The sequence below is a fragment of the Pezoporus occidentalis genome, unplaced genomic scaffold, assembly GCF_034315485.1.
Source record: "Pezoporus occidentalis ecotype Australia unplaced genomic scaffold, CSIRO_AGI_Poc_V1 ctg221, whole genome shotgun sequence".
Lineage (NCBI taxonomy): Eukaryota > Metazoa > Chordata > Aves > Psittaciformes > Psittacidae > Pezoporus > Pezoporus occidentalis.
The window spans coordinates 522,040-535,569 of NW_026914084.1; the positions used below are offsets into that span (position 1 = coordinate 522,040).

Consider the following 13,530-nt stretch of genomic DNA (forward strand, 5'->3'; position numbering starts at 1 on the left):
CTGAAGGATTTAATAGGGGTTTAAGGAGTTTTCTGTGCTGGTTTTAATTGTTGGTACTGGAGCACCTCAGTTTCACAAGGGAGGAAAAAAATTTTGTGAAAACTCCTCTGACACGTATGGGTATGGAGTGATATACAGCTGTATCTCTGCATGTGTGTGTTATGACTGCACAGACGTTACTGTGTGCTCTCACATGCCATTGTGCAAGAGATTATTCAGTGGGTTAAGTCTTCAGCTGCCCTGAGCTTTGCCAAGGTAGATAAAAGAAGGAGGCAAAAGATATTTTAAAGACACTATCACACTTAAGAGATTGTAGGATTGCATGAAGCCAGTCCTCAGTACACACTGGAGCAGCTTCAAGTGTGCTTATATTAATGTTGACTCTGATGGTCCTTAGGGACTGCACTGCTGGCCAGGGTCGGCCCAAATTCACTGTTCGCTGACTGATGGCCCCAATATACCCCTAAGCTAGAGGAGAGAGGACAGGAATACAACTACATTGTGATTTTACATTGTGATTTGCAAATGTTTTGGATTTTGGTGCTTTGTTTGACATTCCAACTCCTGGGACATAATTCTGCTTTATGAAATAGAACATGTTTCTGTTCTCTCTGGTTTTGGAGAGGAGCCTGAAAGCATGAGCTATGACAGTTTTAAAAGGAGAAAGCAAGTGGAAAAGACTTAATTTAAAATCTATTGTTAACAATAATAATACTTGTTTTGTAAGCCAATATCGAATTTTTGGGAGCCCAACCACATTCTAACTGCTTAGTGTTGGAAACAGGATGTTACTGTCTCCAGGAATGGTTCTGCATTGCCTTGCTTGCCACACAGGTCTTTTTTATGCATTTGGGTACTGAAAGGTTGGGAAATAGAAAGCTGTGGAGCTTCCTGCCTGTATAGTCATTGCTTTCCCCATCCCTGGGTGCCAGATTAAGGCTCTTTTTTGCTGCTGTGGCCAACCAAAGATGATAGCTGCACCCTGATCATGCTCAGGCTCTGCTTGTTGGCAGCAAGGTTTCCAGAAAGACCCACCTGCTGCTCTTGGTGCAGGACTGGCAGGTTTCTCTCAGTGTGTCATCCTCTCAGAGAAGGATGTGGGGGGGATGAGAGGATGGATTTCCTCCTGTCACTGCTGGCTGAGGGCCTCATGTTTCCTGTTTTCTAATCTCTACATCAATACTGTTTATCTTATCTCCTTTATGAATCAGAAAAGACAGCTGGCAGGTTGTGCAGGCAGCAGGAGGGGGCTCGTGGCAGGGTATGAATGTATGTGTGCATATGTTAGAAGAGAGATGTTAGGCTACTTTACTGCTACTATGTCTTGGGTGGCAATGGTGTTATTTTGTTTACCTAAAGGATGTTAAAGCAAGAGACAGTCTGACTTCTCTGCTCATGAAGTCTCTGGGACAACTAATAAGAATACCAATTTGTCCTGTTACTTGGCACTTTTCATCAGCAGCTTCCAACATACTTTGAAAGGAAGCTCTAGCTTATAATGATTTTACAGGAAGGGAAACTGAGGAACAGAAGGAAAAGTGATCTGGCCAACACTATCACCCCAGCCAGGACTTGATGGAAGTCTCCTGTGGATAGTCTCCTGAGGAAGAAGATATCAGGTAAAGACCATAGGACAGTACAGACATGGAGACTACTTTTGACCTAAGGAGGAATTAGGAATGAGAGTGATCAGCCAGAATGAAGAGTCAAAGATTTCTCCAGAACCTTCTCATAACCCTTTGGAAAAAGCTGCTACTTTTTTTTTTTCTTAATGAATTCTGGGTGCCATCAGCTTTGTCTAAGCTTCAAGTATTAAAAGGCCAATAAAATAAAAAATGGTGGTGATGGAAGAGCCAAGGCTGAGCCCCAGTATCTGGCTATTAGCTGGATTAGCTGGGACGATACAGGGAGGGTCTCTGTATGCTCCCTGGCCAAACAAGGGTTTATATCCTGTTGCTGTACATAATCCCTTCAGACAGTGGAGGTGTTAAGGCCTTAGAGAGGAGTTACAGAACAGAATCATAAAACGGTTAGAGTTGGTGGTTATATTCAATAGTATTTAATGGTTATGCTCAGGCATTTTCAACCAAAACAGGACAGCTATACTGGGACCAAGATGCGGATAAATAATGAGGGTGACGGTGTGTGTGGCTTCATCTGCAGGACTTTGTTAGGGTTAACAAGAACTGTTCTACCATAACACATGTAAATCAACTCTCAAATGCTCTGTATTGTACATGATCAATCCTACTTCAGCTATTCCCCCCACTGCTAAATTCCTGCAAGGGTGTATATAATATTGTTAGCCCAGAACCTTTTAAACTCTTCCATTAAGTGTGTAACAGACTGTTTCATGGACTTCCATTTGCAATTGTCTAAAACCCCTGTGGCAACTAATGGTAATTGCTTACAGTGAAAAGTTAGATATAAGTTCTATAATGCATGATAACTATCAAACAGTTTGAGACCTGGAAGTAAGGAAGACAGCAATCTCTCTGGACCACACTCGTCCTGCCTGCCTTTAGACATAGTCATCCCAAAAGCAGTCACCCTAGACTACCTATATAGTCAATGAAAACAGACAGGACCCTCAAAATCTGTCTACTGAAGAACTGCATCTCTGCCCCAGCCTTTCCTGTTGAGTACTGGAGGACTGCAAGGCAGCTAAATCCATAGTTTATGGACTTAAAATCAAATGATGTGGACACAGACTCAAATGCTGACCTATAGCAAGCCCCATGGGAGACACGTATCCTGCATTTTTATCCCAGTTTATAGATGTCTTAATCTGTTTTGTCAAAGAAAATGGAAGCATTGAAAGATCTGTCAGTATGCTCAGAAATACTTGGGGTTCCACTTACCTTCAGCATATCTCCAGCCTGGAAGCTCAACTCATCCTCTCCAGAAGCACTGAAATCAAACTTGGCGATGGCTTCCATGTTATGTCTTGGTGGCAGAGCAAAGCTGGAAGAAGTATATGCTCGTCAACATCAGCTGGGACTGCTGAGTCTAGCCTCTAGAGAGCTCATAGGCAATGCTGTGATTTGTACATGGATGAGCATGCACCAGTCTTTGGTAGACATTAGTTACTAGACACAGAAAGACATTAGTAACTAAAAGAGATGGCACAGTTAAGAGGCTATAATTAGCTCAAGTCAGTAGTTCAAACAACTTATTGTGCATGCTTATTCTAACAGATCTCTTTCTTTGTAGCAATCTCATGGAGAAGTTTGTGCACATCACCCAAATACGCTGGTAGCAGGGAAAAACTTTCTGCATAGACCAACCACTACTCTATTACAGTTCCAAGTAATGCAGGTGACTGTCATGCAATTCTCTCTGTAGTGACTTACTATTCATCTCAAGAGTAAGACAAATTGTGGACAGAATGAAAAAAAAAACCAAACAAACAACTTTTTTTCTTCAACAGGGGCTGCAATACTCGGGTTGAAAGAGTCTTTCATCTGTGATGGCGTAGCATGGACGACCACAACTTTCAGCGTGGAAAAACTATTTGCAGAAAGGCTGAATTCCCTTATTTTGGAGCAGGCAAAGAGTGAAACTGTAGCACTGACAAATTTAAGGCATGCACTTACCCTGCCTTAGTGTTGGAACCCACCAGACAGCCTGCAACCCGAAGCCCGCTTTTCATCAGCAGAGCAGATGTGGCAGGGGAAGTAGCAACATAAGCTTTGCTTCTTCACCACTTCCTGCTTATGTAACTCAGATGTACCCCAGCAGGACCACTTCTATAATCAAGAGTTACTGATTTCCTATGGCTGGATCATGCATTCTGCAGCCCAGTGGTGAGGCTGCCAGTGGCAAGACAAGAAATAGCGAAGTAGTGCACCACTAAGCAAGTGCACTGCTGGTAGATGCTCTTGCAGCCTGGCTTGTGAAGACCGTCAGACAGCTCCACTGTAAGAGTAATTTTTGTGATTACTAAACTAGGTTCATCTGGGAAAAATTATGCTGAGGCCAAAGATTCCATTACCTAACCTCACCTCTCACTTTACAGCTTGAGAAGTGCCAGCTTGCCTCATCCAAAGTATTCTTAATCAGAAAGCCCTAAAAAGAAACTCTACGAACAGCTCTCGTTAGGGAGCTGTTTCTTGTCTCCTGTTAGAACTGAGACAAGATCCCTGAAATATAAAGTGCTTATACTGAGCAAGCTCCAAACTTTTGCCACTTTAAAATCAACAGGTGACTGTAACACTCCTTCTCTGTGATACCTGCTATAAACTTCCTCCTTTGACATACAACCCAGGATTTAATTACATGTGTACCAAGGATCCATGGCCAAGCTCTGATACAGGGCAACTTGACTCAAACTGCTGGGAATGAGCAGGGAGAAAGTCTTGGGGGAATAATTATAGACAGAGGTAGGGCTGTTGAGATGGCACCAGCAGTAGCCCAGGGATTCAAGTGGAAAACACCAACATGAAAACAGATATGAAAAACAAAACCATAAGAGGTTTAGTAGGGGCAGTGAGTCTAGCTGAGGACCAATCACAAGTCATTTGGATCACTGAGCTGTCAGTGCATCAGTCCTGACCCAGCTGGTGGTAGATGGCAACCACAGAGGCTGACTCTTCCCTACAGGCTGACGCCTGCCTCACCAGCAAAGACTCTTTGGGTGCCTTTACACAAGTGAGAAGCATAAAATGCCTAATATGGACTAAAATGCTTAACATTTCATTAAATCCTAGCTAGTGTCTGAGTGTGCTAACTGTATAAAGCAGTTATTTATTGGCTGTTTTCTGCTTTGACTGAAAATGCCCAGATAAAGTGATCCACAAGAGGGGCCATAACATCACTGGAGATTGATGGCTTGGCTTTGCAAGCGAAGATTTGGGAAGGGCTTTAACCACACTTACTACAAGCACGACGACCAAGGGCAAGTGGGATATGCAAATCGAAAAAAAGGGTGCTTCGGCAATCAGGGAGTGTCCGACCAGGACTGTCATCTCCTGAGCAATTTCGAGCTACCCATGTGCTGGTCTGCCCGCGTGCAAGGTTGGATCTGCAGCTACCCATGCACCTTGTCACCTACCGTTTTGACCCTCACCTGTCCAGACAAATGAGAGTGAGCCCTTCCAGCCTCCGCAGTGGATTTTTAAGGTGAAGCGCAGCTTGCGCAGTACTGGCCCCACCCTAAACACCTGAGGTTTAACTGCCATGGCCTAGTGAGCTAGGACGGTGACAGCAAAGTCCTCAGGTTGTAGGTTTTGTAAGAGTGTCCTTCTCTGATGGAAGACCATACAAGGCTAGATGAGCTCCATCAGCCCGGGTTTGAAGGTAGGGGTTTTCCTTCTCCTTTGAGGAATGCCTGACATCGCTAACGAAGATTTGGGAAGACCTTCACCCACACATTCTTAATGAGACTGTCATCTCCAGGGTCAATCACAAGTGACCGATGACGCAATAGCACAACAAGCATCTAAGCAGGATACTTAGAGGCGATCAGTCATAAGCCCGCAGATGGTAGCCTCGCGCCAGTGGCTCCTCAGCCAAGCACACGCACCAGGTGTCTGAACCTGCGATTCCCCTTGTACTGAGCAGGACTACTATTGCAACAACACATCATCAGTAGGGTAAAACTAACCTGTCTCACAATGGTCTAATCCCAGCACACATTCCCTATTAGTGGGTGAACAATCCAACACTTGGTGAATTCTGCTTCACAATGATAGGAAGAGGCGACATTGAAGGATCAAAAAGCGACATTGCTATGAACGCTGGGCTGCCACAAGCCAGTTATCCCAGTGGTAACTTTTCTGACACCTCCTGCTTAAAACCCAAAAAGCCAGAAGGATCGTGAGGCCCCACCTTCACGGTCTGTATTCGTACTGAAAATCAGATCAAGCGAGCTTTTGCCCTTCTGCTCCGCAGGAGGTTTCCGTCCTCCCTGAGCTTGCCTTGGGACACCTGCGTTACACTTTCACAGGTGTACCGCCCCAATCAAACTCCCCACCTGCCGCTGTCTCCCAAGGGGGTTGTGCCGGGTGCTTGGTGCCAGAAGCAAGAGCCCCCTAGGGGCTTGCCCCCCCGCCTCACCAGGTAAGTGAAAAAGAACGATCAGAGTAGTGGTATTTCACTGCCGGCCGGGATGCTGGCGGGTGGGTTGCCCCGCGCTGCCGAGCGCACACCCGGCCTCGCACTTATTCTACACCTCTCATGTCTCTTCACAGCGCCAGACTAGAGTCAAGCTCAACCGGGTCTTCTTTCCCCACTGATTCCACCAACCCCGCTCCCTTGGCTGTGGTTTCGCTGGATAGTAGGTAGGGACAGTGGGAATCTCATTCATCCATTCATGCGCGTCACTAATTAGATGATGAGGCATTTGGCTACCTTAAGAGAGTCATAGTTCTAAGCTTTGTTACATCTCATTTTTAACTATAAAAAGATCTCCACATGCTTCCTATTAGATTGTTGGCACTCTCTTTTTTTGCTGCTTAGAGGTGAATTTGTATTCATGTGCCTGATGTGAGCTATGCGGCACCAACGCAAATATTTCAGCAGTCCGTAGACAGCTCTGCTCGTCCGGCAAGAACCTGTCCTACAGCAACTGGTGTTGTTTCAGTGCTGGGGCCTCCCATGTACGTTAGAGTACATAGCTTAGTACTGATCTGCTATACAGCTGCTACTCCAGTCCACTGCCTTAGGTTTTTGTCAATATTCATCAATACTGAATTATAACACCCTATGTTTTACCAATGTACTTTATTCTCAGTGTTCAGCTTTCCAGCTTTTCTAAACATTTTCACCCCCTTTTCTCTCTGTCGACCTACTGATGCTCTTTAATTCTTACTTTGGCTACCTTTTCAGATTGCAAATATAGCGTAGTTCCATCCTCTCATTGCCCCACTCTTATTCCAGGCATTGGTGTAACTCTGCAGGTGCAACTCAGGCCTGATCTGGAAACTGTATTCTTGCACTGACATTTTCGAAGCTTCAGTCTATAACCTCCCACAGTCAGTGTGAGCCCCTTCCATGCTAACAGAGCACATGGGTATTAAATCAAAAAGGAATTAACCATTGAGGGAACTAGTTAAACAATGATACTCTTTCATGGAAGAGAATTAAGAAAAAGACTAAAGGAGAATTACTTTCATGAGGGATGTTTTTCAGTGTTTTATCTTGTAGCTGTGGGCTGCTGCAGAGAGATCAGAGTCAACAGTGCAGATGAATCCTGGAACTCCTAAGTGCAGAGCATTAATCCCAGTTCGAGAAGAAAAAAACCCATCACACTTAAAAACAATAAATTGTTTAAATACAAATCCTGTCTTTGATTTTTGCCCCTTACTCACAGAAGCGACAGTGTGAGTTCTCTCTGTAGGGTGCAAGAGGGGAGAAAGCCTTTCATTTTTCAATATCCCAAACATTAACGATGCCATCGGAGATGTGTTTTGATGTCTCCCTCAAAAGGAGAGGGGTTTGTGAAACAGTTAAAATCTCCTTTCTTACTTCCTTTTCAATTTCAGCAATCCAAACCTTGGGGAGAGACCAGGAGACAGATACCTCTTCAAACAATCTAACACATGGATTAAATGTGCTTTTCATTGCTAGTGGCTGGATTTAGAAGTGACTCAAACACCGTACACAGTGTTGGCTGTGTTGATAAATCAGCAATGCAGTAATGATGTGGCCTTAAGCTCTTCCCCCACCAACTACTAAAGCAACACTAGCCAATAATCCTGTCTTTGAACTCCAGCCTACCACTTTTCATCACCTGAACTTCAAACCAGTTCTGTTTTTCTGATCCTGTTTCTTCCTCTATCTGTAACTCAAGAATCCTCAGACTGCCTGGGTCAGTGCTGGGGCCTCATGAAAACTCCCCTGCCAGGGCCCATTCTTTCTCTCTCTGCATGTGCGTGACTTCGAGCACCACCTCATGACAGAGACAGACAGGAATATTTCATTATTGTCATAACTTACCTTCCTCAAGCACCTTTTATCCCAAAGGACAGCATTGCAGTTTGCAGACAGAGAGAGATTCCACTTTTAACTGCCTGTTTCAACTCCTTTTAGCTTTTGAGTAACCAATGACAATTTTAGACTGCACATCACGCACTGCATGAAAATGACCTTTGTACAGAGTTTACCATGAAGTCTCTGCAATGTTCAGAGGAGGAATTTTCAGCTGAGTGTGAATTGACCAGTACCCTCCATTTTGTGCTGGCTTTCTGCATGGAGGGGAATTTTCTCTGCGGTTCCCTATTGTAAAGAGGCAGATCCAATAGGCATAAGGCTGCTGCAATTCTGCGGGACTGATGCAGAAAAAGATTCATAAAAGGAGAAATGAAAAGCAGAATGGCTTTGAGAGCACTAAGTAGGTATATAAGTTTGGCAGAATGCCATTCCCTGAGCAAGAACATCAGAATCTCTCTTCAGATTAAAAGAGACGAGGCCTAAATCATGTCAGCAAGCAGTACAGTCTGACAGCAGCATCTCAAAGAGTTTAACACCATTACCCTACACCAATTTGGGTCAAAATTCAGCAATAACAGTGCCAAGGAAGGTCACCACCTATGAAGAGTTTACCACTCAGGGACTGCTCAGGCTCAGCCCTGCTCGATCTCATAAATTATCATCACAGAAAGAGGGCATAGTTGCAACAACATGCCTACTTAAAGGAGCCATGTGAACAAAAGTTTTTATGCCTGCAGCACACACATCTCTAGCGTGCAGCTCTATCCAGTGAGGATTTTCATCAAGATATACAGCAAAAGCTACTGTGTCTTTGTTCGGCTCTGCAAGAACAACCTGTTGGACTGACGAGTAACCAGGGACTGAATTCAACCCTGAACATCTGTAGAGAAACTCCAGATGACATTCAGCAGAAACAACAGTGAAAGGACTTGCTATCTAGAAAAGCTGTGACAGATAAAAGCTTTGTTTTCAGCAGCTAAGCCACATACAAGTGGCATGGGAATAGTTCGTTCCAGAAACGCAAACCTCTTATTACAGAATTAACAGTGCAGCTCCACTGACTTGTCAGTGATAAGATGGTAAAATTTATAAGGGACAACAAGTCACTAAACCATTCAGCACTGTTGCTTTTGCCTATCCTGCCATCCAGAGCAATGCATAGCATTCAGGCTAACCCTCTGCATGCAGACAAAATGAAACTCTTAGGAATTGGATTCACAGAACAAACAAACTTTCAGGACTTTCTAACCAACAACAGTTTGTAAGAAATGCTCCAGACTAAGATGGTGCTTAATCTCCCTGAAGAACCTGGGTCATCTTCCAAACATGACAGAGCTGTGCAGCACCATGGGAAGCCTGTGCAACAGTGGTCCCAAAAAGAGTAGCATGATACTGCGCAGTATTGTGAGAATAGAAAATCACAAATCTTTTCTGTGCTGGAAGGGTTGGTGTGGAGGACTAGGGTGGGGGGAAGCACCTCCTTCTGTTTGCCCACCTCCTCCCCCAGTTTCCAGCTGGTCAGATTTGGCTGAGGCACAGCGATTTGTCCTGCAAAAGCACTGCCCTGTTGTTTCAGGTAATGAACAAGATGGCACTGGGTTCTCATGCTCTTCCTCTACCATGCAGTACTTTATCTGTCCTTTCAACACCCCTTTTGCTCCTTAATACCTTTCCCACACAGCTCCCCCCCCCTCAAGTCTCAGAGCCACACTCACTCCATACCTTGTAGCTGCTCTCCTTTCCTCTGGCACTTTGGTAGAAAGCAGAAGGTGCGTTAACATCCAAGGGAAGGAAGAGAAGGAGAGCTCAACCTCTATCAGGCTCCTCCCTGCAGTGACACTGTGCCACATCAGTAATGCGTCCATGTGTGTGGACGAAGACAGGCAGGAGTGGGCATGGGGACAGAGGGAGAGGCATAGAATAGTGTATCTCACAGGACAGAGTGGGGTATGAACAATTATCAGTCTCTAATGTTGGAAATATTTGGTACACTGCATATTTAAAATGGTGTCAGTTCAAAAGGACCTGCCCTTGCTGCTGCTTCAGCCCAGGCTTGTTTAACAGCTGAATAAAGGAGGGTACTGTCCCACAAAAAGTGCAAGTTCTACCCAAATAAGGAAAACAGAAAAGAGCACAGATCTGTTAAATGAGTTAATTGAGAAACCATAATAAGTCCGTTGAAAAGCATATCTTGAGGAACAAGTGGCTGAAGACATAAAAACACATAATAAAATTATTTTCAAAGACAACAGAAGCAGGAAGACTGCCAGAGTGTCTGTAAGGCTGACAGATGATTGAGATGTAAAAAAGAGTGCTCAAAGAAGATAAGGGTGAAGCACGAAAGCTAAATTAATTCTCTGCATCTATGTATCTTCTGTGAGGACGTAAGGAGGTCCCCACACTTGGGTATTCCTGGCAGAGAAGAGCCAGGAGAACTGTCTCAAGCTGAAGAACTGGAAGACAAGATTTAAGGACAAACCAGTAAACAAACATGAGTAAATCCAAGGGTTCAATATTTTAGAAATCTTGACTGAAATCTAAACTGAACATGAAATAGTAAAGGTTGAGCAATTAAACTGTGGCATACAAGGAAAGACCTAACGCTGTCTCGGCACTAGCAGAAAAAGCAGCAAATGCAGTGCCATTTTGAGGGGATGCAGGGTGCAGAACATCTAACTTCTGCATGTCTAAAACTGCTAGAAACAACTATAAATAAAAGAATTACTGGCCATAAGAGAGAAATAACATAGCAATTGCCCCTCGGATAGCTTTTGTAGAAGGAAGCCATAATGCACAAGTCATTTGAAGGAGCTGAGCATGTGTATATAGGTGATCACTTGATATAAAACATGCATTTCTAAATCATTTGTGATAAAATATCTCACCGAAGACTCTTAAAAAACCTCCTAAGCAAAAACCTCTAAGAATAAGAGAGAAGGTCCTATAGAGGATTAACAACCAATTAAAAGTTAGGAAACAACTTGAATGAGCTGTTAAACATATTTCATAATGACTTGGGAAAAATGAAATGACAAAACTTACTGATGAGAGAAAAAGTCATGGTAATAAAAATTAAAACTGCTCACAGACTTGCAGGTGGTTTTCAAAATACTGTTGAAATGCAAGATGAATCTCAGTGCTGATGACTGCTAAGTAATGGACATGGGAATAAACAACCTTAACTATATGAACACAGCAGTGAAATTAAAATTAGCAATTTCCACTCAGGAAAGATACCTCTGAGTTGCTGTGGATAGTTCCATCAAAGCATCAGCTCAGTGGAAGAGAAAAAGGCAGGTTTGGAAATGTCAGGAAAGCGGTAGAGAACAAAACAGAAAGCAATATCATGTCACTGTACAAATCCCTGGGGCGTCTGTTTGACTACTTGTATCTTGAAGTCAACAGCTAGTTCTCATCCCTCCATCTCAAAAACAGGGAGCGTAATATTAGAAACAGCAGAAAGAAAGTAGTTAAGGATGACCAAAGAATGGGAAATTCCTGAACAAAGAACAAATTAAACAGACTAAGATGCTTCACCCTAGGGAAAAAAAAAAAAATGTTGAGGGGGTAAATGGAAAATCAATGAGAATAGAAAATAATGAAAATCATGGAAAAGGCAAACAGGAAATTTTTATCCATTGCTTCTCATAACATAAGCACTAAAAGCTCATTCTCAAGAGTGTCAGGATTAAGGAGGCCCTAGCGGAAAAAACTTCACTTTGTACTTGCCTTGTTCTAACCCTCCTTTCCCAAACTGGTGTTGCTGGGCACAGCATCATTGGCTGTGTGGAACTGTAACCTGTAACCTGACACAATTCATCCTTTCCTAGGAAACACAGTACTTCACAGAAATCACCACAATGTGCTAGTCTAAAACAATTGGTCCAGCAGCAGACAGTGGCAGTGCTCCCTGTGCCCATTACCCTTTGCTGAGGCAATAATCTCCCTAGAACACCTGTTAGTTAAAACAGGCTGTAAATTATGAAGCCCTCAAACCAGCGATGGGTAGAAACAATGAGAATTCCTTCTAAAAAGAGGATAATCCCCAATATATTTTGCTGAAAAAAATATACAGGTGTACAGAGCAGGGAGGTATAAGAAGAGGTATAAGCAGCTAGCCCTTGTCATGTTGCGAGAAGTTTTACATGTGGCTGTCACTGTACACTTCAAGAATATAAACTTCTGTACAGGCAGGTGGGACAGCAATCCTCACAAGCTTTTTGTTTTTAAGCTATGTTCATCCTCATGCTTTGTGAATGGCCTGACACATTACATTACATTACACATTAGAATGACCTATTTTCTCTTTTTCTACCATGATGTGATCTAATGGGCCCCCCAGCTAGAGTGCTGCTCTAAGCTGTCACTAATGCTTGCTGCCTGACAATGTCACAAAACACTGTCTGACTCCTGCTATGTATCCAGAACTATTCCATGGTAATATTAAATCTATTTAATGTTGAGCCATAAAAGACATGGCCTTCTATACCTTAAACAAAAACACTCAATAATGGCAAGCTCCAACAATGAGAATGGATAGGAAATAGGATAGGAAATAACTCTTTTTTTTCTTCTATATACTCCTGTCACAGGTATGGTAGCATGTTAACTTCCTCATGATGTGGAATACATGTGTCACAGCGTGTTGAAAAATATTAAGAGACATCCAGGTATCTCAGCCATAATTAATGGAAACAAACCTTATGGGGAAGGGCATTAGACTCCATGCTTCCATGTTTTAGCCAATCTCTATTAGACAACTGGATAAAGCCCAACCCAGGCAGACAGGTTATCCCACATCTACCGGCTGCGTAAGTCTTATGTCACCATCTACTACTGGCACAATCTGGACAGGATAGTTGAACCATGGCTGTGATAGAGTCTGGGAAACCCTGGAATAAAAAAGCTTGATGCAGATAAACTTATACCTGCTTTGACACTTAGGTGACTGACCCCCAATAGTTGTCTCTGCAAACATCTCTGCAAACTGCCTAATACCATGTCTGAAAAAATTTTTAACAATTTCTTGCTGGGTTGGAATTTTCAAGAGAAAATACTTTTTCCAAGGCATTTTATTCCCTTCAGTTTCTATCTGGGAAGCATGGGAGCAGCCAGAAAGAAAACAAAAGGGAAAAGCAAAAATGGCAAGAAAAGGAAAAGAAAAAGGAAAAGGAAAAAGGGTTGTTTCCAATCAAATATACAAATCAAATATTTATCCTGCTCTGAATTGTTTGGGTTGAAAACATATGAAAGATTAAGTGGCTATGTTTCATTTGTTCTCAAATTAAACTACTTCCCTGTGTTTTTAATTAGTTTGCCTCCAGAACGTATCATTGGCAACAAGGGAAACAGAAGTCAAAGTGCAGAAACAAAGGAAATTTCAGTTGTTATGTTTTGTTGTAAGTAATAACATCTGTGGATTCAGAAGCATCAGGGCTATAAATCCACATACAGCTGAATATTATGAATGGAAGCTGTCTGGTCTTTCCTGATCTCCCATCTATTCATGTTCCCACATTCAGACAAGCTCCATATACAGCAATTCATCCTTTCTTGCCACTTTGCTTTCTCCAAACAGCTGCTCAGGCTGTCCACAGT

The 13,530-nt window shown here is 43.1% G+C and overlaps 1 protein-coding gene across 5 annotated transcripts in view; it reads right to left on the reverse strand.

Moving 5' to 3' along the window:
* The window catches only part of GRAP2 (GRB2 related adaptor protein 2), a 110,845-nt gene that overhangs the window by 11,975 nt on the left and 85,340 nt on the right, over window positions 1-13,530 (reverse strand). For 4 of the 5 annotated variants that reach the window (XM_062620552.1, XM_062620550.1, XM_062620549.1 and 1 more), the window contains one exon: window positions 2,862-2,964. In XM_062620552.1, the coding sequence (XP_062476536.1) occupies window positions 2,862-2,939 (78 nt within the window). In that variant the 5' untranslated portion in view covers window positions 2,940-2,964. Of the gene's footprint in view, window positions 1-2,861; window positions 2,965-9,654; window positions 9,776-13,530 lie in introns of those variants that run through there. The other variant, XM_062620548.1, reaches the window with a different exon arrangement.